This window comes from Tamandua tetradactyla, chromosome 4, assembly GCF_023851605.1.
Source record: "Tamandua tetradactyla isolate mTamTet1 chromosome 4, mTamTet1.pri, whole genome shotgun sequence".
In the NCBI taxonomy this organism is placed as follows: Eukaryota; Metazoa; Chordata; class Mammalia; order Pilosa; family Myrmecophagidae; genus Tamandua; species Tamandua tetradactyla.
The window spans coordinates 64,457,466-64,482,227 of NC_135330.1; the positions used below are offsets into that span (position 1 = coordinate 64,457,466).

A 24,762-nucleotide genomic window follows, 5' to 3' on the forward strand; every position below is an offset into this window, starting at 1 on the left:
CAGCTAGTGGACCCACTAATTGGTCTCTGTTCGTCTCTCTCTGCTCCCGCCCCGTCACCCTCTTCTTGTCTTTACGTGTGTCTCGTGTCTCTCACCTCTCTCTCTCCTGGTTTCTCTCCTGCTTGTCCTTTGGTTTTCTTTTGGTCCCCTTCTGGTCCACCTGCCCCCACCCAGGAGGAGATGACCAGTGCCTTGGCCACAATGCGTGTCGACTATGAGCAGATCAAGATAAAAAAGATCGAAGACGCGTCCAACCCTCTGCTTCTGAAGAGGCGGAAGAAAGCTCGGGCCCTGGAGGCTGCAGCCCTCGCTCACTGAACCTCCGAGCACCCTCCTGCCTGCTGGAGGAAAAGCAATAACTCTCTACAGGAATATAATTTTAAAAGAAGAGACGCAGACCTGTCCACTTATGCCTCCCTTCCTCTTTGCGGTGTGGAGCTCAGAACCTTGCCAGCAGCAGAATTCTGACCCTTTGGCCATCACCTGCCTTGATTCTGGCCAACCCTGGAGAGGCTGGGAAGTTGGGAGGGTGAGGAGAGAAGGGAGCAAGATGCTCTTGAATCTGTGCTCATTTTGCAGTTTTATCAGTAATTTGACTTTGAATTTTTATGAAACCTCTTTTATTGTCTTTTCTCCCCCTTCTCCTCCTTTTCCCCAAACCCCTTCCTCCCAGGATACTGCAAGGGTTTGGGGGATTTGTTAAAGGGTATTTGTGGACACTGTTATAGGGAGTGTTCCTGTGTTATCCCATCTGCCCCCGCTGTTTCCCCACTACAGCCTGAGGTCCCACCGGCTCAGGTGTCCCGGGAGCTCCAGGCCTCGGAGGACTGGGCCCTGGATGCTGCCCCACTCCTCTGCCTCGAGCCCTCAGGCATCACCAGTGTGTGTGTGTGTGTGTGCCTGTGCTTGTGCGTGTGTGTATGTGTGTGTGTGTGTGTGTGTGTGTGCCTGGAGCCGGGCAGGCAGGGCTGCAGGAGGGGCCTGCTGTGGCTCAAGACCCTTTTCTTTCCCTGGGCCTGCCCTGCCCACGTGGGCTCATAGAAGTGCCTGGGCAGCCTATCCAGATTTTGGACCGGGCCCTCTGTGGCTTCTCTCCGCTCGCTGGATGCCGGGAGGTGTGGAGGAGTGACTTAGGCACTGGCACAGCAGTCAGGAAGACTGGACCCCCTTCTCCCCATTTAGTGTTGGGCCTCCATCCCCTGAGCCGCTGATCTACCAGGTAACCTCACTACTTCCCACCATGGTTAACCCACTGTTTATTTTTCTTAAAATTTTAGCCATTTTTCAGTGAGCTGCCCCTTAGCTCACCTGGATGAGCCTGGGGAATTTATGGGGACATGAAGTTTCTACGTTTCCTGTGTCTCTCCTGGCTCTGGGGGCGTTGGCCAGTTACCCCTTTTGGGTAAAGGCAGGATCACTTTTGTGATTCCCCCCTCAGATTTCCATTGTGTGGCCTAGTGGGTGGGGGAGTCTTCTCACCAAAGATGTCCTGACTTTGTCCCTTTCCTCATTAGCCACTTCACACCCCTGCCCTCTCCCCCCCCCCGCCCCAAAATAAAAGCAAACAAACAAAAAAACAACTCAGTTTCGTGTGTCAGGCCAGTGAGAGTGGGGTGGGCCTCCCTTCGTGTTAATGAGGAGCCGCACGGGGGAGCCCCTTTGTGCCCCTTTCCCTTTGCAGGGATGGGTGGCAGTAGTACTTCAGCTTTCATCTCCTTCAGGGTGGGGTGGCGAGGGCACGGGGTCTTCTCCGGACATGGGGAAGGGCTCGGAGTGCCCCAGGCACCTCCCTTGTCTCTAATGGTGTGTCCAGCACTCAAATTGTTGTAAACTGTTGTTGTTTTGTATGATTGAAATTGTCTTTACTAAACAGATTTAATAGTTCAAAGTTTTTCTCTTCCTTCAGCCCCACCCCCACCGCTGCCTCTCCTTTTCCCCCAGGAGGAGAGTAGCTTTATGTGCTAGGAAGGGCAGAGTTCTGGGTGCCCTGGGAGGGGAGAGGGGAGGAGGGAGCCAGCCAGTGCCTGCACCTGCTGTAGAGCAGAGCTCCAGGAGGCATCGGGGGCTGGGGAGCACAACCTCTTGCCAATCAGGAACCTGGTTGCTTTTTGGCATAAGATTCTTTGACCTCCATAGCCCCAGCCTGGGGAAGCTGGCTGGCATGGGGTGCGGGGAGGAAATGGTAGTGGAGATTTTGTTCAAATCCTGGGGAATAGAACAGGGGACTAGGTTGGTGTCGTACCTGGAAATTCCAGGAGGAGGTTATAGGGGTCAGGCAGAAACCAAAACATTCCTCATCAGAGCTGAAAGAGACCTCAGGGTTCATGCAACCCTTTTCTTTCAGTTTACAGATGAAAACACTGAGTCCCAGAGGTGGGAGATGATGGGCCTGAGATCACTCAATGAGTTGGTTGGGGTAGAACCTGGATTAGAAACGGATCTGCCAGGCCCCTGTTCTCTCTCCCAGTCAGGCGGAGAAATTAATGTGGCCTAGATAATTTCACATACATTCTTTCTCACAGTCTTCACTGCGTCCAGTGGAGAGAGGCAAGGCAAGATTGTTGTCCCTATTTTGTGAGTAAGGAAATGGACTAGGAGCGGAACTGATGTGTTGGAAGTCACATGCCGACTGGTGTGGACTAGAGCTTGAGCCTCTTGGGCCTTCGGGACCCTGAGACTTGTGGTGGTGCTGACATGGGTCCCGAGGCCCTGCCTCTTTTCTGAGCTCATGGAGATGTCAGAAGTAATAGGAACTCAGGGGAAAGAGGCGGGGGTAGTGGGAAGGGAGTTGGGATGACAGGAAAAGAGGAAGTTGCCAGAGCTCTACTGTGGTTGGAAGCTGTATTTGTTTTCTGTTGCTGCCATAACAAACTCAGTGACTTAAAATGATGCAAATTTGTCATCTTATAGATTTTTAGGTCAAGAAGGCTGATGGAATCTCACTGGGCTAAAATCAAAGCTTCTGGAAGCTCTGGGGGAAAATCCATTTCCTTGCATGTTCTAGTTTCCAGAGCTTTCCTGCATTGCTTGCTCAGAACGCCTTCCCCTGTCTTCACAGCTGGCAACATTGAATCTCTCTGGCCTTCCTCCGTCGTCACAGTTCTCTGATCTGCTGGGAAGGATTCTCCACTTTTAAGGACTCATGATCTTATTGGGCCCACATGGGTAATTCAGGCTACTCTCCCCATCACAAATGCCACACCCTAATCATATCTGCAAAACTCCCTCTTGCCATGTGAGGCTAACGTACAGGTTCTGGGACATGAGAGCACACACATTCTTGGGGGGCCCTTATTCTGCCACAGAGGCCTGTATTTCAGCTTCTCACCTTCTTTCCCCACACATTATTCTGTTTTTTTCTTTTTTTTGCTTTCTTTCCTGTCTGGTTTTCTGGTCAGCCCAGCTCAGGAGGATGCTTTTGTGGTCAGTGAGGATCCAGCCTGGAGCTACCATGGAAGATGGCTGCTGGCATGAAGGGGCAGAGCAGAGAGGAATGACTTGGCAAGCCTGATCTTGCCATTCCTTTCCAATCTGCCCCCATAACCCTAACTTTCCACACTGGCTTCTGATTGCCCTCCACAGAGAGAACTTAATCTCATTTTGCTCACCTTCTGAATGGAATGCAAACAGAAACTTCTGTACCAAGAGGCAGATGCTGGTTGGCGTTGGTGCAGGGCTGGGTGGGGTGTGATTCTAGAGCACCTTTAAGTGGTGTGAGATAAGGAGAGGCTTACAGGTACTCCAGGCCCGGGTTCAGTGAATACTTCCTGTGCACCTGCCAAGTGCAGCCACTACACTGGATTATTCCCTTTCATCTCCACGATTATGAGTTATTTTGTCTCTAATTTACTTATGAGAAAACTCAGGTGCAGAGAAGGTCACACACTGAGTGAATTGGACCTGGTCTCCTGCTTTTATGTATTTCTTTAACAGCATGAAGTGGAAAATCCTTTTGATAAGAGAGGGGGCTAATACAGACTGGATTCCCCTCCAGCTGAATAGGTTTTGCCTCTTCTTCTGTGATATGGGGGTGATATTCCTATACCTTGTTCTACTGCAAGGAATCCAGTGAGATGATGGATTTAAATGCCTCAGAAAATGCCAGGTGCTAGGTGGCTTTGATCACCATTAGAGTTCCACCTCCAGTATCTGCAGGCAGGGAGGACACAGGGAGCCTTGGGCTGGGGGTGGAATCCATGGTTTGAGCTGGGTCCAGGCTCCTGCTCTGAGGCAAGGAGACGGTTGGGTTGGTAAACAATAGCAGTAAATCTAGGGCTTTCCTTTGACTGGGCTGGGGACAGGAAATGTGGAAGGCTGTGAATGACGTGTGGGTAGGTCACGCCTGGTCAGGGCGCAAAGGAAATTCAGTTACTAAAGGCAGGAGGGCACAGTTGGTGAGGCTGGGGAAAGTGACTGTTCCTCCCACAGGTAGATGTAAACAGTACTGCTGAGTCTCCCTGGCCGCCCACCTCTGGGTCCCCAGGCCCAACCTGGCTTGGTCTCTTGGAGCCTGTGTTTACAGGCTCCAGCCACACGGGGTTAGGCTGGCCCAGTTTGGAAGTGGCCTTTCTTCGGAGGGGACCTCAGGTCCCAGTTCTGGGGGTCCTTTTGGTGAATTCATCAACCTCTCCTCCCCCCCCATACTCAGTTCACACTGGTGTGGTGAGAACACCCGACATTAGACCACTAACTCTCCAGGCTCTTACCCTTTGTTCTGTGCTTTAGGAAAAACGAAAGAAGAATAAGGCCTGGCCCCTCCCCTTAGGGAGCCAGTCAAGGAGCTAGAAAATACCTGTGGGAAACAGAGGACTTGTCTTTCCTCTCCCTGCTCCCTTGGATCTGGGTCCAGCCTTCATGCTCTGAATGGATTGAGTAGCAACTCCTCTGAAAGGCAGCAATGTGTCCTCCAAGCCCGGGAGGCACAGGGCAGCCTCTTGGAGCCCAGGAGGTGCTGATTTGGGGAGAGGAGTGAGGTCAAAGTAAGAATGCCCTGTATCCTGCCTGTGCGAAAGGATTTTAGGGGATACCTAGTAAGATGTGGGTCTAGCTCCCATGGAGTTCATAGTCAAGGTGGGTAGACACACTCATATAAATGAAATTGGGCAAATTGATGCTTTTATGAAGTAGAAATGAGTAGGTGGTTGCAGTTCGGAAGCTGGAGCTGTTTCCTTAGAGACTCAGGAGACCTTCCTGAGGAGCCCTTTGCGCTGGCTCTTTAAGGACAGTGTTGATGGTAGAAAATGAGGGTACATACAGAAAGGAACGAAGGCATGAGGCATGCAACAGCAGTGAATGAACCTTGGGGACATTATGTTGTACAAAATACACCAAAAACAAAAGAACAAATATTGTATGGTCTCTTTTAGAAAAGCCTTTTAAGAAAATCGGGGCCTAGATTATAGACTTGAATAGGGGTCACATTTATAACGGAGCCGTAAGTGTTACGGCTAGATTCTGAGAGGCTGGGCTGTATGTGTATAACCTGGTGATTCCCTGGAACCCTGGGTACCTGTGTGACACCTAAGACACAGAGTTGGAGTTCTGCAGCTCTGAAAGTCAGCATTGTTACCTACAACTGCTAAAGAAATTAAAGAGAGATCTGGCTTCAATTAGAGATAAGAACGAAGATGATCCAATTGGGATTAAGGTAAACCAGAATACAGGGGAAGGGATGATATCTGTATTTTAGAACTTCACCTACTGTATGAGACCAAAGGAAGAGAGGTTTATTTCGTTGAAAGCCTAAATGTTCTGTAGCATACAATCTAACTCAAGCTGCCCGAAGAGCTCATTTTAGCAATCCAAACACAAGGAGCTCAGAATGGGAACAAGGGCTTGTAATTATGTACAGTTTAATTTAATACCCAGATATATCCAGACTCTGTTGGGCAGGTAATGAAACAGTATTGGCAAAGTCCCTTGAGGAACTGGAGAAAAAAATTATAGAACTATTAAACTTTCCCATTTGGGAAATTCTTGGTACTCTCTCAAACGTTAGGAACTCCTGAGCTAATAGGCCAAACCCTTGATCCTGAGGATTGTTCTTATGAAACTTACTTGTGTGGTGGAGAAACTAAGCCTACCTACAATTATTCCTAAGAGTTGCTTCCAGAAGACCTCTTTTGTTGCTCAGATGTGGCTTCTCTTTCTAAGCCCAACTCTGCAAGGAAAATCACTGCCCTCCCCTCTACATGGGACATCATGTCCAGGAATGGGCCTGGGCCTGGCGCTGTGGGATTGACAGGAACTTCCTGACCAAAAGGCAGAAAATGAATGCAACAGAATAAGGTATCAGTGGCTAAGAGAGTTCAAATCAAGTCAATAAGTTATTCTGGACTCTATCTGAGATTCCACAAAAGTTGCACACACTAAGATTACTTTCCAGAAACCTAAAACCTTCAGATGTTTCCTAGGCCAGGTAAGTCCTGAAACCCAGAGGGGCCAGCCTGTCCAAGAACATCAACTAGCTCCATCCCCCTATCCCATATTGTTGACACACTTTTTCAACACGAAAAAGTTAGAAGGGGCACAGCCCAAATATCCCTAAAGATGGGGAGAAGAATCAAAGGAGAAGGAGACGTTATAACAGAAAAGATAACAAATGAGTATGACTGCTGAATCAGTATATTGATACTTCTTTTAGACTCCAGTGTCTTGGAGCAGCTAGAAGGAAAAACCTGAAATTGTGGAATTGTAACCCTTACAAAATCTGAAATCTGTTCTATAACTACCTGTTACAATGTACTTTGAAATTTAGTACTTTTTTGTATGTATGTCATATTTTACAATTAAAAGATGTTCAAAAAAAAAAAAGAAAAGAAAATGAGGGTACAGCATGGAAGGTTTTCCCATCAGAGCTCCACTCTGATCACTGCATGAGCCAGTTCCTTCTTTGCTCTAGGTTCCTCCCTTCTGCCCTCTGCTCTGAATTGCTGTCCATTTGACCCTTGGCCCGCTGGATTCTGCCCACAGAAATCTTATTTACTTTCCTTTGCTCGGTGCCCTTCCTTTTCTGAGCTCCTCCAACCTAGACTCCCTTTGTTGACTATGTATGCCTCCCCAAACCAGTCTTTGGGACCTTAGTCTGGCAGGAATTTCCCTGTTTCTTTTTTTGCATGGGCAGGCACCGGGAATTGAACCCAGGTCCCCAGCATGGCAGGCGATAACTCTACCTGCTGAGCCACTGTGGTCTGCCCTCCCCATTTACTTTTGAGTTCTTTTTTTTTTTTTTAAGCTCTATAAAGATATAAAGCTTGGATTATTTGAGTATACAGTTTATAAATAATTAAGGAAAAGGATAACATTGTGTTCAGGCTCAGACTAAACACCTGCAGAGCACAGGAGGGGGCAGTTGCAAGACTGAAAAATACCAGGCACAGAAGTAAGTGGACGTGGTTTAATTGGGATTTATGGTTAGGAGTTTTCCAGTGACAGCCAGACAGATGATTAGCACTGCATGAGGGGAACAGAAATGCAGAAGGCAAGATATGATTTCAGAACAAAGACATTCCATATAGTAGGAGGACAGTGGGTCTCTAGTATAATCATTAAAGGGGCCTAAGACCTGATGTTTACTAAGGTTAGTGTTTAAGACTAAGATACATTCAACCATTTTTTTTTACATCTGTATTTACATTCTTCCCTCTCTGGGGAGATTGTTTACTTTCTTGCCCATTGACCTTGACTAAAGCACGGCTTTAAAGCCTAAAAGGAGGGGGTATGGGTATCAGGGCACCATACATCGATCATATGCAGGGCTTCTCTGCCCAGTGTGTACAAATGAGCAATTCCTGAAACATTGGGGTGCCAAAGGGAGAAAGAAGAACAGATAGCCTATGGGCCTAAAATCTGTCTCCCTGAACTGCAGTAACTCTGAGAGTTTTGTAGTATTAAAAGGTGGGCAGCTTTTAGGATAATGAGTATAAGTGGCTGGAGATGATGATGTTAGAGATGACCGAGTTATTCAGTGTGCACAGCCTAGCCACAGAATAGATATAAGAAAATAGGGGTCTTAGCTGGAGACGGGCATGATATTCAGTATTATAATGAGGTACAGGTGACAGTTTAAGCTACTGCATGTCAGGTGGGCTAATTTTGGTTAGATTTAGCTTTGTCTAGAGAGATAGCTTAGGAATTGGGGTGGGTTAGTTTTGGGCTGACTCCAGTTCCTTCATGAACAAACAGTAAGGGGCTGTGTAGTGATGACAAGACTTTGAAGTTGTGAAGTAGGATAAGGGAGTTTGAGCAGGCCAGTCATGAGGATTGTGCTATCATGAGGCTTTTACAACCGAGGAAAGATATAATCATTATCAAAGATCATGGCATCTGGATTACAGTTCCGAGAGGTTCAGTAGATTCAGCTGTTTACTTCTGGTTATTCTACAATGTATTAGAAAGTAAAAAGGCATCTACATAATAATTCAGTAATCATAATCGTTTGTTATCTCTTCCCAGTTACAACATGACATGAAACTGGGACCCTCCTGGAAGACTGGGATGAGTGGTCGTCTTCTTTGTATGTCACTGAAAAGCCCTAGCTCTTGCAGGCCAGTCTCATCCTCAATTTTGTTATTGTCCTTACACATCGGTCTATTAAAAGGGAAGCTCTTGGGGGCCTCCCTTTTACAAATACAAATTTTAATGTATCTAAACTTTGACACTTATAATTTTCAACACACCAACATCTAAAACCTGGGATTACCCGAAATTTCCATCCACCCTCTGGCTAGAATAATTAATTACTCTAAAGGTAAGTGACTATCCAAAGCCTTTGGCTGGGAAGTTATTGCACCATGGAACCTGCAGGGTTTCATGTGGGGCAGTGACTGCTCCTGAGAAGTGGTGGAACCTGTGCGTGTTAAGTCCTTTTGAGGGAGGCCGGCTGCCATGCAAATGCTTTCCTTTGCATGACTTTCTTGCTCTAAGGGACTTAACAGTTTCCTGCCCCCATCCCACCCCCCTGTCAGGATTTGCAAGTGAAATACTTGGACTGGCTTTCCCCCATTGCCATCTCCCTTCCTTCACAAGTGCTCTCCGTGGTTTTGGCCCTGTGTGACCAATCACTAGCCTTAACCTCTCTGATCCTAAGGTAGCAGTGTTCCCTGGGGCCCTGATCTGCAAAGCATCTATAAAGGTCAAGTAAATGAGCACCCAGTCTTTGTGGCTCTGGCCCAAGCCCTGAACAGTAGCTAGCCCAAGGTCACTACTCTGAGTCCCTGTGAAACCTGATCTTGCTTCTTCCTCTGTCCAGACTGCTGTGGGACCCTGGTTCCAGTTAGAGCCTTCTGGGGCTACAGGGCCTCAAGTTTCCAAATGAGCTGCATTCTCCTAACCCTTTCAGAATTCAGCAGTCTGAGATTTTTTTAAAGAAACCATAATCTTTGTCTGAGTTCAAGACTTTGGTTAGATGTGACTGCTGACTGCAGTGCAGAGAGAGCTCATAGTTGTAGTATTTGACACTCAGTTTTCTCCTTTTCTGGTCATAAACTTGTTCTAAGAAAATGGTCCTCATACTTCTCACCCCGCCTACCCTTGGAGGGATAAGGATAGGAGGGACAAGGGAGATGAAGCTGGCCATTCTCTAAGCCAGGTGACAAGGAAGAGGGCAGATATGAAATCAGGTCATATCTGCTCATTTCAGGTTCTGAAAATGACAGCTGACTCAGGGCAGGTGCTTATCTGTAGGATGAATGCACCTAAAAAATATAAACACAATTTCAGTAATTCAAACACTATAGAGAGTGTATATAGTCATAGTTTACATACAGATATATAGAGAGAATGAAGTATGAAAGTTCCTAAAGGAACTTTCTCTAAGAGCTATTGTATCCTTTTTACAGCTGCATAGTATCCCATAGTATGGATGTGTGGTAATTTATTTAACTATTCTGTTATTGGTGGATATTGAATTTGTTTCCAGTTTTTTTTATTATTAATATAAATGTTGTGAACATCTTTGTGCATGTGGCCAGGACTTCTGTAGGATAGATTCCTAGAAGTGGAATACCTAAGTCAAAGGATATGTACATTTTAGGTTCTGATAGAGACTACCAAAAAGATTATCAATTTATGAATGAATATGCTTTGCTTATTGCTTTCTGAATGAGGGGTCTATGAAAGGATTTGTTGCAGCAGAGGGGCAGTCTGGGAATAGGTTAACTCAGCTGTGGTAAGAGGATGTTTGAAGCACTTCTCCAAATTAGTAGGTTCATACTCTTGGCATTGTGGGCAACTGGAAAATCAGATCTGGTGATGGGGAAGGGGGCAAGGCGTTCCTTTGTCCTCTTCCCACCTCAGTGGCTCTGCTCATTCAGTGATAGTTATTTGCATATATTTTGGGTGTGTAGGTCAAAGACAGGTCTCCCTTTGGCCCCTACTGGGGTTTGATCTGGAGCAGGCTACCAGCCCTGCCTCTCAGAAAGCAGGTGTCCTTGCAGAATACCATGAGATGATAAATGTCAAATGACATTTGTGTGAGGCAGACTCTGGAGAGTGATGTCCAGGGGAGGGATCCCCTCTTCTGAGGGATATCAGGGAAGAGCGCATGCTGGAAGATGTGACTCTTGCTCAGTGTCTTAGGTGCTGTAGGAGACACAAGTGCAAGAATTTTTTCTTATTATCCAGGAGTTCAGTCACATTGCCCCAAAAACCTTTATGGGATACTGATCGTGTGCTCAGAGACAAGGAATCAGGCTTGTGCAGTGGTCAGGAGGTCAGACAGATGTACACAGCACAGGAGAAAGCTTTGGGGTTATACTTAACTGGGTTCAAACCATGGTCAGATGGCTTACCGCTCTCAGCCTCAGTTTACCAACCGGTAGAATAGGGATAATCATTGTGTCCCCCATGAGAATGTGCCCACAGATGTCCAGTAATAGGGAGCATATGTGTCCAGGGTCCCCAGCTGCTGGGCTTTGACATCTGTTTCCCTCAGCCTTCTCCCAGCCAGTCCCTCCCGGACAGAGGGATACTGGGCACACCTGGTCCTAGGAGAATCAGGATTTGATCTATGGCCCATTTTGGCTGGGGAATTCCCTGACAGCTTTCTTGAAACTTCCTTAGGCTGCCCAGTCAACTAGCACCCCTCTACCCATTCTCTTCTCCCTCTCTCCTTTACTGGGGTCAGACAAAGACTGATGGTTCTCCAGCCTGGCTCAGCTCCCTCCCTATTTTCTCTTACAAAGACATTTCCCTCATAAAACTCTTGCATATTTAATCCCATTTTGATCTCCTCAGAGGAACCAGACTAATAAAATATCACCTACCTCATAGGATTGTTGTGAGGAAAAGTCATGTAAAAACCCTTAGCAGAATGCCTGGTGCATCCAGGACCCCGGATTTGCTATGGGGGAGCCTATGCCCCCCGCCAGCTTTGTGACTCTTTAGCTGGGTAAAGTGGACCCCACTCTCGGCCCACCATGCTGGGCTGGGAGGCAGGGTGATTAGATGGGTGGGTTAGCAGCTAGGCAGAGAAGGGGGCAGGGGACACGAGGGAGGAGGGGAAGACAGCATGCCGGCGAGTGAAATGGGGACCACGAGCACTGAGGGTGAGTCACAGGGTTTCTCTCAAAGCACCCTTGCCCCGGTACGTAGAATGAGCTGAAAGTGGAGCCCACTAGGCCCCGCCTCGGTTTTCCAGTTCTGAGAATACCTCCCCTCCCTTCCCTTCCCACAGTTGCCAAAATTAATCAGGGGACTGTGGTCCGGCTTCAGGGGTATTGCTGTTTTTAAAAATTTAGCGAAGAAAAGTACTGGGTTCTAGCCTAGCATGGGAGGCCACAGAGATCAAGGCTGACTGGGAGGAAACGTGAGAACAACTGTATCTCATTTGGGTGTCAGAACATGGTCCTTCCTGCTCACGTTACCACAGAAAACCTGACCTACATGATTCTGGAGGGGCGGTGTGGGGGGTGCCGGGGGGGGGGGGCCTTGACTCCTGCTCTGGCTTCATGTTCTGGCTCTGTTTCTTGCTAACTCAGGCTGCCTTGGGCTGCTCATTCAACCTCCCTATGCCTCAATTTCCCAATTAGTAAAATGGTGATATAAGAACATCTTAGTCATAGAGTTGTGAGAATTAAGTGGGTTAGTCAGTGTAAACCCTCAGCCCAGTTCCTGGCACGGAGTGAATGAAAGCCCTGTGAAGAAGCTCCCTAGGTCAGCCCAGACACCCTGGTTTCCCTTTGTGCCCTACTGCTCTCTTTGGTTTTGGGTATTTGAGCAACAATAATACTTTAAAGTAGTGATATTAGTATCTCCGTTTTATAGATCTGTAAACCGAGGCTCAGCTTGAGTACCTAGAAAACAATGTCCTTGTCGTCTATGACCTTTGTTAGTACCAGACACCGAGGTCCAGCAGAGCTTATAGTCTCTTTGGAATAACTCCCAAAGGCAAAGAAGAGTCAGCCATAGTATCTGAGGCCCAGATAAGCTCAAGGTCACTTAGTGGTACCCATGCCCCAACTTAGGGGCCTCCAATCCTCAAGGGCTTACAAGGCACAGTGAAGGCCATTTGAGCATTCTGTTGGCTCCCCCAGGTGGATGTGTTTTGTCCTCACCCTCTCAGTGCCTGAAATGCTGCTTCTCCCAGTATCAGCACGGATCCTGCACAAAATCCTCCAAGTCTTTGTTCAAATGACACTTTTTTGATGCCACACCCTATAAAGCCCTATCAAAACTGCAATCTTCTTTGCTACCCCTGATTCCCCATGCTGGGCCCTTCCTAGACCCCATACTTAAGCTCTGTTTTTATAAAGCACTTTGATTGCAGTATAAAGTACAATAAAAGATTTCTCTATTTTTTCCCCATAGAACTGATAACCTTGTAAAAATTGGCACAATTAATTTCTTTATAATGATTGCAATGTGGTTCTGTTTTATTCATGGCCATATCCCCATGGCCTGGCACATAGTAGGTCTTCAGATATTTGTGGAACCTAAGTGGCATGCAATACACTATGCAGAGAAGGTCTCCAAAACCAAATGCCTGCTTGTGCTGACCTACAGTTTCATAGAGAGCAACGCAAGACACTGTATGAGTAAGTGCCAAAGGGCGTGGCAGAGACAGCAGCTTTTGCCCTGGGCTGAAGCAGGTCCCTAAAGATCTGTGAGACCCAGGGCAGACTTCCTGGGGGGAGGTTGGCCTGCCATCCGGTGCTTTTAGCTCTCCTGTCACCTGAGACAGCTCCTCCTTTTCTGAATGAGGGGAAGGGCTTCCCTCTGTCAAACCCCAATTCCTCCTGCTGCCGTTTTAACCCATTTCCTCTTGTTCTGCCCTCAGTGGGTCCTGTGGCAGTAACCGCACTAACCATCCCAGCCCATCTCATTCCTCAACCCAGTGTCCCAGCTGGTTAAACAGAGGCTGCTGCAGACAGACACGTTGCCTATGAACTTGTGCAGCCTAAGAGGGGCAAGCTTAAAACAGCTGAGTTTTGGAGTAGGATGAAATCCTGGAGACACTATCCCAGGCCCTATCAGAGAGCTTGCTAAGGAATTATTAAAAGGGTGGATGGAAGAAGGTGAGGATTCAATGACGCCCTGAGAAGTTAGGTTTAATTATCTAACCTCTGTCTAGACACATGATGTCATTTAAACAAACTTTTGGTTGTTACTTCACTTTATCTTATTTGTACTCAATATTTTATTGCTACGATTAAGACTTTTTCCCAAATAGAATCTTCCAAAATTGTATTCAATGTAGGACAATATAATTGAACAAAAATAAATGGGAAAATCAAGAAAATAGAAATGGGAAAGTAAGGAGAGGACTGTGTGCCTCCAAAACTCTTGTCCCGAGGGGGCCTAGTACAGTGGAAAGCCAGACGTTTCAAGTCCTGCTGTCATAGGCACTTACCTCACGGCTCCTCTAATGAGCAATTCCGAGGGCAACCCTGGGCCACTGTCCTTTCGTGGGACCTGTAGGGAAATGGAATGTGACAGTTCTTACTAGGGAGCTAGGGGACTGAGTTTGCACCAGATGCCACGAACAGAGAGCAGGTTGAGCAGTAGGCATTCTGGGGACATCCCTGAATCTCAGAATCTCAAGGCTAGAGGTCCGCAAAGGGGTACTGGTGTGTGTTTTCAAACTTTCCAGTTAATGCTTTATAGGCTTTATTCCTGAAAACCTTTTATTTACATTTCCCGCCCCAACCCCCTAGATAATTCCATGTAGAACAGAAATCGAGGGGATGTATCTTCTTTAGTTATTGTGATGACAAAGAGGGAACATTTTCTCTATTTTCACTAACAAAATCTCTAAGATACTATTTTTCCCAATTCCCATGTACCATTGTTTTCATAGGATCTAGACTCAAATTTCATGAACTGTCTAGCCTAAGTCATCAGTCCCAGGGATTACCCCTTTCCAGGAAGGAGTTCTGTAGCCACATCAGAAACCACACCTCTTCCCTCTTGTCCCGTCTTCAGTGAACACGAAAAGCAGCCAGTGATGATCTCTTTAGAATTGTCCTCTGACGACTTCTAAGGAGAGACCTGTACAGCGAAGATAATTAAGTCGTAAGCTTCACAGCCCTGGCTTACCTGGACCCTTTTCTAAATTGGAATCTGTGGTTTTAATTTTTTTTTTCTTAAAGCAGCTTCCAGATTAGTCAAACTTTGGGCTCACAAAACTTAAATCCACTGCTGCTTATATTCCATTGGGACAGAAAAAGCTGGCTGTCCACTAAAGATTCCTGCCCCCTTCTGTAGTTCCTGCTGGGAGTGACCGTCCCGCCAGAGAGAACATTTGTCAGCTTCTTTGCCTGCAAGTGGCTTGATTCTAGTCAACAGAATGAGGGAGAAGGATGACTTTTTTTTTTTTAATTGTTTTTTATTGATATATATTCACATACCCTGTAATCGTCCAATGTATAATCATTGGTTCACAATATCATCAAATAGCTGTGCATTTATCATCACAATCGACTTTTTAAAATTATTTTTTATTTTAATATAGCATATGCAAGAAAAAGCAATAAATTTCAAAACACATTGCAACAATTAGTTGTAGAACAGATTTCAGAGTTTGGTATGGGTTACAATTCCACAATTTTAGGTTTTTACTTCCGGCAGCTCTAAAACACTGGAGACTAAACGTAATATCAATGTAATGATTCAGCAATCAGAGCTGATCTTTTAAAACCTCCCATGCAATCCTCTCCTTTCCCTTTCCTTATCTTCTGGCTGCATGTGGACATCCAGGACTACCTTGGAGCCATGTCGTGATCACAGCAAAATATAATAAAAAGTCCGGCTCCATTTTGATGTTTGGCTGCTGGTAGCTTTCAAGCTCACCACCCTCTTTCTCCTCCTGCCCCACAAAACTGATAAGAAAGCCTGCATGCTCCCTCCTTCCATGCTGATAGGAAGTTCAAACCACGCAAGTCCCAGCCTGCTCCAGGGAACCATCACCCCAGCCCCAGCCCCAGCCCACAACCATTATAAACCCCAAGCTGGTCACCCCTCCCTGTTCACTCTCATGCTAGTAGCTGATTTGGAGCCTGCACTGCTGTCCCCAGAAAGCCTTATTAAGTAATGAACCTTTTCCTGCCCTCTTGGTGTGTGTGTAGTGGCATCACTGGTCTTGATGTCCAAATCAAATTTTGGGGGGAGGCGTCTGTGCTGTCTGCAGAGCCTTCATCAGTCTGAATAACTCTGGAGTAGAGTCCCAGTCCCTATGATCCCCACCCCCCAGCCTCCTGGCCCCTCCACACACACAGTGCTGATGAGTCTTTTGGGGTGTGAGAAATAAACTGTTGCGTTAAGCCACTGAGATTTCAGGGTTTAACTGTTACACCAGTTAGTGTTAATTTCTGATGATAAAGCTGACTCTCTAGTTCTAATCATTTTCTAGCTAGTTAATCCCAATATCGAAAGTATCTTAGCTGAAATCTTATATATATAAAACATTGGCTATTATCCTTTCTGTTTAGAGAGAAGGTGCTGATTCTTTACCTAGCAAAGAGATGGTGGATGGAGAAGCCATTTGATACAGAATACAGTATGAAGATGCTGTAATTCTGGAATAAAGGATTATTTGTTTTACAGTACCAATATGTCTTCATTCATAGTATTTTCCCATGAAAAAAGAGGGGAGGGAGGAGAGGGTTGACATGTAAGAGGAAATAATAGGGGAAGGGAGGGAGAGGAAGATCCTAGTACTGCAAAATCAGCTATCAAATAAATGTACCTGGTGACGAGGTCCCCGTAGCCCACTGTTGCTCAGTGCCCTGCAGGTCAGGAAGGAGGAGAAGGGTGGATGCAGTTAGGTACACACTTCCCCACCCTCCCTCCTGACTATAAAGTCAGGATTTCACACAAAGCTTTGGTTTCTGGCAATAAACATGGCATTATACTAGTTCATCTACTCAACAAACTTTGGCTTCTGTGACATCTGTTTCTTGCACCAACAAAAGAGTTCCTGATATGCATTCATTTTTCTTTTCTTAGTCTCCCACTTCTGGTGTGGTAGGTTGAATTATGTGTAAAAGCATGTCCATAATCCTAGTTCCATTCCTGTGGGTATGAACCCGTTGTAAATAGGACCTTTTTGAAGATGCTTTTAGTTAATGCATGGCCAAGTAATTCACATTGGGCTTTAATTTGGACTACTGAAGGCCTTCAAAATTCAGACATAAGGACAGAAAACCACAAGAAAGAGTGGTAGCTGGAAGTTAAGGGGACCCGGAAGAGAAAGGAGAGGGCATCTCCATGTGCATTGCCATGGGACAGAAAGACCAAGGATCCAAAGATCACCTGCAGCCAGTTCCAGACACCAGTCTTAGGGGAGAAAGCATCTCCTTGCTGACATCTGATTTTGAACTTCCCTTCGCCTTGGAACCATGAACCAATAAATGCCCATTGTTTAAGCCAACCTGTTGTATAGTACTTGTTTTAACAACTGGGAAACTGACTCTCAGTTTCTTTGCAGAAGACACCCCCACCTGCCTCCCCGCCCCACCACTGGTTCTCTCTACTTTAGGATTGGAGTGGAATGCTAGATTAAACCAACGATGTGTGAGCAAATAAAGAAGAAAGCAACAATCACTAGGATCTACTATGGGTTCACTGTTTAGGTCCCACTTCAAAAAAGTCTGTGAATGTTATTTGTGGGGATTTTCTTAGGGAGACCCCTGAGTCAGGAGGAGTTTGTAACTGAGGTTGCAAAGTCAGATTTGAGGGAAGCCTCAAAGTCGTGCCTGGGAAGACAAAAATGCCTCAAATCTGAGGCTTGATATAGGAACAGAAAAGTAGCATTGACAGTGGGTCAGATTGCCTTAGGTAGAGAAATTAAAGTTCAACAAACTGAACGGATGCTTTTGTATGGTGCCTAGCTAGTGTGGAGGGTAGATTTGAAATCATTCTGACCCATACAAGTTACTTGTTTTATGTGGACACTGGACTGATAGATATGTACTTCCGGTAAGCTTGGCATATCTGGATTTCACTAAGGCATCTAAGAAAGTCTTATGTGATGGATCTGTGGGTACGATACAGCTGTCTATTATTTTCAGTGGAGAGAAGGACCTTAATTGATATCTGATGTGCTATATGCTTGGCTCACCATTTTTAATTTTCTATCAGTCACTTAAGCAAAGGTATACAAGCCAAATTTGTCAAAAGCTAGACTGATTACCCCAAATACTTAAGGAGTAAAGTTGATAGGGAGGAGTATAAGTCATAAATTTCATTTAAAAAATTTAAGTGTACAGCACAGGATTAGGATGAGATCATTTTTTTAATCTTTTTTTTATTGACAAACTGAAACAACCAACAAACACGAACATTCTTAATTTCATTGATCACCATCATTTCCATCTACTGAATTTATTTTAACATTTGTTCCCCCTATTAATTATTTATTTTTAATCCATATATTTTACTCATCTGTCCGTACCATAAAAGGAGCATCAGACCCAAGGTTTTCACAATCACAAAGTCACATTGCGAAAGCTATATATCATTATACAATCATCTTCAAGAAACATGGCTACTGGACACAGCTCTACATTTTCAGGCTCTTCCCTCCAGCCTCTCCAATATACCTTAACTAAAAAAGTGATATCTATATAATGTGTAAGAATAACCTCCAGGATAATTTCTCAACTCTGTTTGGAATCTCTCCACCATTGACACTTTATTTTGTCTCATTTCTCTCTTCCTCCTTTTGGTCAAAAAGGTTTTCTCAATCCCTTGATTCTGAGTCCCAGCTCATTCTAGGATTTCTGTCCCACATTGCCAGGAAGGGTTTACACTTTGGGAGTCATGTCCCATGAAGAGAGGGAGAGGGCAGTGAGTTTGCTTGTTGTGTTGGCTGAGAGAGAGAGAGGCCACATTTGAGCAACAAATGAGGTTCTCTGGGGGTGACTCTTAGGCCTAATTTTAAGTAAGCTTAGCTTGTCCTTTGTGGGGATAAGTTTCATGTGAACAAAGCCCAAGATTGAGGGCTCAACCTATTGCTTTGGTTGTCCTCATTGCTTGTGACAATATCAGGAATTCTCCAAATGGGGAAGTTGAATTTTACCCCCTTTTTGTCATTCCCCCAAGGGGACTTTGCAAATACTTCTCTATTCATTGTTCAAATCACTCTGGAGTTTATCACACTGGACAAGCCTACAAAATCTCATGCCCTGTTCAAGGTTTCATGTACTTATGGTGTTTAATGAATCTGTCCATATAAGTTATATTAGGAAATGCACTAGTCAAAATATGACTTTTGTACCAAATAAATATTTTTTGCTTTAGTCTCACCAAGAAATTGAAGTTTTAAAATATGAATAATCATCTTTTTTCAACACCCTGAAATATTGGCATTCCTTTGTTCTTCCTCATGCAAAAACATTTTTTTAATATTTTTATTGACCAAACAGAACAATGTACAAACATGAACATTCTTAACATATGAATGCTCCATACTTGGTGTACAATCAGTGGCTCACAATATCATCACATAGTTGTATATTCATCACCATGATCATGTCTTAGAACATTTGCATCAGTCCAGAGAAAGAAATGCAAAGAAAAAAAGAAAAAACTCATGCATACCATACCCCTTACTCCTCCCTCTCATTGACCACTAGTATTTCCATCTAAACAATATGTTTTAACCTTTGTTCCCCCTATTTTTTTCTATACCCCTTACCACTCCCTTCCATTGATCATTGGTATCTCAATCTACAGATGAGATCATTTGATCATAATTAAAATAAAAAACTTGAAATTTTAAAGACCCAAGAACAACCAAGGAGATGTGGTTGCTGCTAAAGGACCTGCATTATAGTGGTGAGGTTGCCTCATGATTGATAATCTTGGAAGAGGGTGCTGGTTCTTCTCTGCCTAGGCCAGGCACATCTAGAGGACCTCTCAGCTGTGCATGGCCCATTGAACAGCTGCTTCTGTTTCCCTTGGCTTTCATGACAACACACCCCCATTTTCCCTTTTGTCTTTCGTTCTGTTCCTCCTTGGTCTCTGTGGATGATACCCCTTCCTCAACTGAACCAGTAAATGATGGTATTCCTTGGTGCCTTAAGCCTTCTCATTCTTTCTTTAGAAAAGTGGAGCCACATATATAAAAATGAGGTGATATCCACTTTGGATATTTTGATGTTCTTTAACTGAATACATACAAAATTAGGCTCTTAATCTTCCTACTTTTTAATTTTAAACCTGGGCCTTTAGTATTTCCAGTCAGTAAATGGCACCGAGATTGCTAATTTGTCTAAGATATCTTTGATTTCTCCCTCTCCTTTACTCCCCACATCTAGCCAGTTACCAAACCTTACAGATTCGATGTCTGAACTATCTAGCAAAACCATCTATGTAATTTCCCCCTTTTTTCCCACTGTCATTACCTTGGGTTAAGCCACTGTCCTTTTTCCTTGGATTACTGTAACAGGTTTTGAATTGGCCTCCAAAACTTTTAGTCTTATTCCCCTTGACTCCACTTTTCACATTGCAGCCAGAATGCAAATATGATCATGTTATTTCCCTGTTTAAAACCCTTCGATGGATTCCCACCCTTTTTAGGATATGAGTCAACCTCCCTAACATGGCCTAATAGAAACTGCATGACCCAAACCCTGCTTACTTCTCAAGCTTCATTTTTCTCTATTCCCTCTTCTTTCCTCCTCCTTCATATCTTTACATATGCTACTCCCTCAGCCCAGGGTACAGTTCCTCACTCTCATTATCTAATTAGCTGATAATCATATTTTGGGTCTCAGCTTAATTGGTCTTTCTTCTAGGGAGGACTTTCCTGATCCACAAATTGTTCCCGCCAGTGGCAGGTCTGCCACATTGCACAAGCCAAGGGGTGACATTTGTATTGTATCATGTGTGGATGGTACCCCTGAAGTTGAGCAATGCAGTGACCCAGCACACTTGGTTCCTCACTGTCAGTGTTTAACTGTCTTCTTTCCTGGGCTTCAAGCTCAGCACATGTTAAGAACTCAATCAATATTCATTCAATAAACAAATGAGGTTTTAAGAGAGATGTGACTAATTAAAGTGCATATAAGGAAAAATGTAGGAATGGAAAAAAATTCTGGAAACCATACCTTTCACAGAATAGTATAAAAACTGAGAAGGTCTAGCTCTGACAAATTAAGATTTAGAACAGTATATTAGCCACCTTCAAAATTTGTAAGGCTATCATATGAAAATAGATATACTTATTGAAATAGAATAAGTATAGTCTATTTCATCTCAGGAAGCGTAATTTAAACAACTAAAGGCAAGTTATAGGGAACCAAATTTGGACCCGAAAATAAAATTGAAAGAACTTACCTTTTAATTGTGCAGAACTGGGCTAGGTTTGAATGAAGTTCTGCTTCATTGAAAGCATTCATGCATAAGCTGGAAGTCCATCTGTTAAGATCACTGTAGGCAGCAGTTGGACAAGAGAACCTGTATGGGTCTAACTCAAAATGTCTTTGATTTTATGACAGTAAGGCAAGTGTATTTTTCAGTTGAGCTGAAGCATTTATTTAATGCCTTATTTGTGCCTGGAACTAATAGCGAATATAAGATTGCAAGACTCATCCCTGACCTCAAAGGCACCCAGTCAGGTTTGAGGGACAGTGCCAAGCTCATGGGAAACAATAAGGCAGTAGCTTACAGAATGTCACTAAGTGTCCGCATGTGTGGTACTGTGGTTTGGTCAGTGAGTAGGGTTGAGAATGTGGTCTAGTTTTATGTTGGAAGGTTTCGCAGAGGAAGAGTGGTTTGAAAAGGCTTTAGAAAATGGGAAAAATCTGAAGAGGAGGGTCACCTCAGGAGGCTGGGGGTGAGATGGTAGAGCACTGTGAGAAAAGCAGATGTGGGGCAGATACTCAGGTTTGTGCTCCTTACACCTTTCGTACAAAGCGTAAGAATGTGCCACTTAGTGGAGCTCTTAGGGAGCTCTTGTGTCCTTAGATGGAACCCACGAGGAAGATAGAATGCGGGCTGGCCTGAGAATTTGCTAAAATTCAGATGTCACGTCCTGTGTGGTAAAAGGGAATGAGCCCCTTGCCTGTCCTGAACTCCTTCAAATATTTGGGGCTCACTGGATGAATCAGAGGTGACTCAGCTGCTCAGGAGGAGGAGGGGAGCAGGGGAAGCCCCAGTATTGAAGTTTCCTTACTGTTTAAAACCCAAGAGTTCATATATATGCTAGAATACTTTTGGTATTAGTAACTTAAAACCCAATTAATTGCGACTTAATCAAAAGGAAAATGATGATCTCATGTATTAAAAATTCTGAGGTAGCTCTGATCTGAGGTTGGCTATTACATGGGTTCAATGGAACCATCAGGAATCTTACTTCTTTCCATTTACTTATTGAATTATGCTCTTAGGCTGGGTACCCTCAGGGACCCAAGAAGGGTTTGGCAATTCCAGGCTTCAAATGTGGAAAACATCCAGAGGCAGACAATGAGCTCATTTTCTTGCTTTTAGGAGCAGGGAAAACTCTCCAGTAATTCCCCACTCGACCTCCTCTCAAGTCTTATTGGCCAGGTTCTAGCACAAACCCATTCCTAAATCAGGGACTGGACTGGGAAAATGGAATTACAGTGGGAGGGACCCAGTTCCCCTGAAGCACATGGATGTCTGATACCTTAGCAAAATCGGGGTCTTCGTCATGGGAGAAGGGGAGAATGGCTGTTGGGTGGGCAGCCAACAGGGATTGCCACGTTTCCTTTCTAGTTAGGATGCTAAATTCTTTAGATATAATAGAGACAAGGATAGAGATGACATGGTCAATACTGCTTGCTTTGCTTGACCTAAGAGTCCTAGTAGGGATGAGCTGTTTGTGCTGGGCCACCTGTAGTTGATTTATTGATGAGACCTGAGATTCTCACTGGAGCAGTAGGGGGCACATTCAACTAGATGATCTTTAAGGCAACTCACAGTCCTTACCAGGGTCCTTACTACGGCCTGTGCTAGGCCCATAGCGCAGCACCTTATGTAATCCTCGTCTCAAATGTCCAAGTCAAGGGTTATTATTCTTATCTTTAGTAAGGAATTGATATTAGATAACTTGCCCAAAGTCAGCAGTGTGGTAGAGTGGGGATTTGAAATCAGACCAATTTAAGTATAAAATGTATACTTCTCCCACTTAGTGTTCACTACATTTTTCTTCCAATTTAGACAGCGCATGAGTCTGGGAACAAGCCTGGGAGTATGATTTAGAGCTTTTCAAACTGTCTTCAGCCAAAGAAAATTCTAATCCATGATGGATCAACACATTTGTAAAATACAATCAAAAGAGTTACTAGATAGATTGAAATACTGGTGGTCAATGAGAGGGAGGGGTAAGGGGTATAGCAGTATGAGTTTTTTCTTTTTTCTTTTTTTGCTGAAGAGATGCAAATTAAAAAAAAATGATCGTGGTGATGAATACACAACTACGTGATGATACTGTGACATGTCGATTGTACCCATGTCTAGAATGTTTGTATGTCAAGAATGTTTGTTTGTTGTTTACCATAAAAATATTTTTAAAAAGTGACTAGAAAAATGAAATGAAAATAAAGATATACAAAATACAAGACTTACTTTTTAAATTCAATTTAACATGCAAATATCCTCTGTCAAATTGATATAGAGTTTTCTAAACACTTCCTAATTTTTGTACTTATTTCTCTATATCCTGGTAACAAGCGGTTCATGGACCAGCACTGGTCTTCAGGGAGCACTGATTTAAGGCAGCTTTCTGCCTCTGTACTCTTCTCTAGACTGCAGCTAAGGATGTTCAATGCTTGGACGCCTCAGCTGAGAAGATGTGAGAGAATAGTTGGTTGTAATGTCGAATCTCACTTCGAAGAAAGAAGTTAGATTTTGCATTGCTGTTTTCATAGGGACTCTATTTTCATCATGAGACTTACATTAGACTTGAGGAAACGATTTCTTGATGGTGATTTTCTATCTTCCTACTATGTAGGAAGAGACCGAGTTCAATGGTGATATATGAGATAAAAGAAACTCAGAGGTTAAAAACCTCCACACCAAAGGAAAGGTCTGCATTTGGAGAACTGCTGATAACTCCCATTTGGATGTGTCATTGGATGATGATTCATCCTGGCCAAGAATATGAGCTTCTTGATTTCAATGACTGTAGGGTTGCGTGAGGTTAATGCTTGGACATTTATTATTCTGACGTAAAAATGACTTCAATCTGGTGATATATATCTACAAATATATAGGTCCTTTCATTAGGAAATTCCAAGAAATCTATACCAAAGAGTCTACTGAAGAATCTAGATTTTATTTTCCTCTAAGTTTTAGGAAATCTAGAATGATCATTTGTCCAGTGTTCAAAACTCAGGATCCCCCATATGTGGAAATTAGAATCCAGCAGAAGCTTTAGGATGCTCAAATATCTTCTTTCTCTTCTCTTCATTTGCAAATGACTTGAGCCTCTATCTCATGCTCTTTTACTAAAAATATTTTTATTGAGTTATCTTTATACACATACATTCCATCCAAAGTATACAATCAATGGCTCATAATATCATCCCATAGTTGTGTATTTATCACCATGATCATTTTTAGAACATTTGCATCACTCCAGAAAGAGAAAAAACAAAACAAAACAAAAATCTCATATATCCCATACCCCTTACCCCTGCCTCTCATTGACCAATAGTATTTCAATCCACCCAATTGTCCCCCCTTATCCCTCTCCACGATTATTATTCCTTTTTCTTACTCACCTGTCCATACCCTGGATAAAGGGAGCATCAGACCCAAGATTTCCACAATCACCCGGTCACATTGTAAAAGCTCTATCATTATACAATCGTCTTCAAGAGACCTCTTGAGCATGTGGATGCGATTCTGTAGGAAGCCCCACCTTGTGTGCTGGTCCTCAGTCTGGGTCTGCCTGGGCCCCTGAGGATGCTGGAAGAGGTGCTGCTGCAGCGAAACTTTGATGCCCAGAAGGTGGAGGGGCACTGGCTGACCATCAGGCTGGCCACCAGCGATGCCGAACTGTTCTCCCTGAATGACCCTGTGCGGCTCTCTGTCCACTCCATATGGACCAGGGACAGCGGGGCTGTGGACTTCATGCTGTTCTGGGGGGGAGAAGGGCTGTGGGAAGAACTGAACTTCACGGTGCACCCCATGGCGCTCCAAGACCAGTATCAAGGCTCTTCAAGAAGAATGTACCAGGACCCACAAGGGCTGGGGTGGTACCCTGGGTATGTCAGGAAGTTCTGCCTGGAGAAAGCCCCAGTCTTCAACGTACATGACCAGTGTCCCCCTCCCCAAACCCAGGCAACTCCCTGA

General features: G+C 44.4%; 2 protein-coding genes across 2 annotated transcripts in view; both read left to right on the forward strand.

The window, feature by feature from the left end:
• Positions 1-1,888, forward strand: part of MAPKAPK2 (MAPK activated protein kinase 2) — a 65,708-nt gene extending 63,820 nt beyond the window's left edge. Inside the window, exon 10 of the mRNA XM_077157622.1 lies at positions 175-1,888. Within this exon, the coding sequence (XP_077013737.1) occupies positions 175-318 (144 nt within the window). The 3' untranslated portion in view covers positions 319-1,888. The remainder of the gene's footprint in view (positions 1-174) is intronic.
• Positions 410-24,762, forward strand: LOC143680272 (uncharacterized). The gene is made up of 3 exons (XM_077156804.1): positions 410-529; positions 778-882; positions 24,319-24,762. Exons 1-3 carry the CDS (start codon positions 410-412, stop codon positions 24,760-24,762), a joined length of 669 nt encoding a protein of 222 aa, XP_077012919.1.

Excerpts from the sequence above, each read along its gene's own strand:
- LOC143680272 (XM_077156804.1), top strand. The coding sequence starts at position 410 with ATGCCTCCCTTCCTCTTTGCGGTGTGGAGCTCAGAACCTTGCCAGCAG. Across the intron at positions 530-777 it reads GAGGCTGGGAAGTTGGGAGG|CCTGAGGTCCCACCGGCTCA; the intron begins GTGAGGAGAGAA and ends TCCCCACTACAG. Across the intron at positions 883-24,318 it reads AGCCCTCAGGCATCACCAGT|GAAGCCCCACCTTGTGTGCT; the intron begins GTGTGTGTGTGT and ends GCGATTCTGTAG.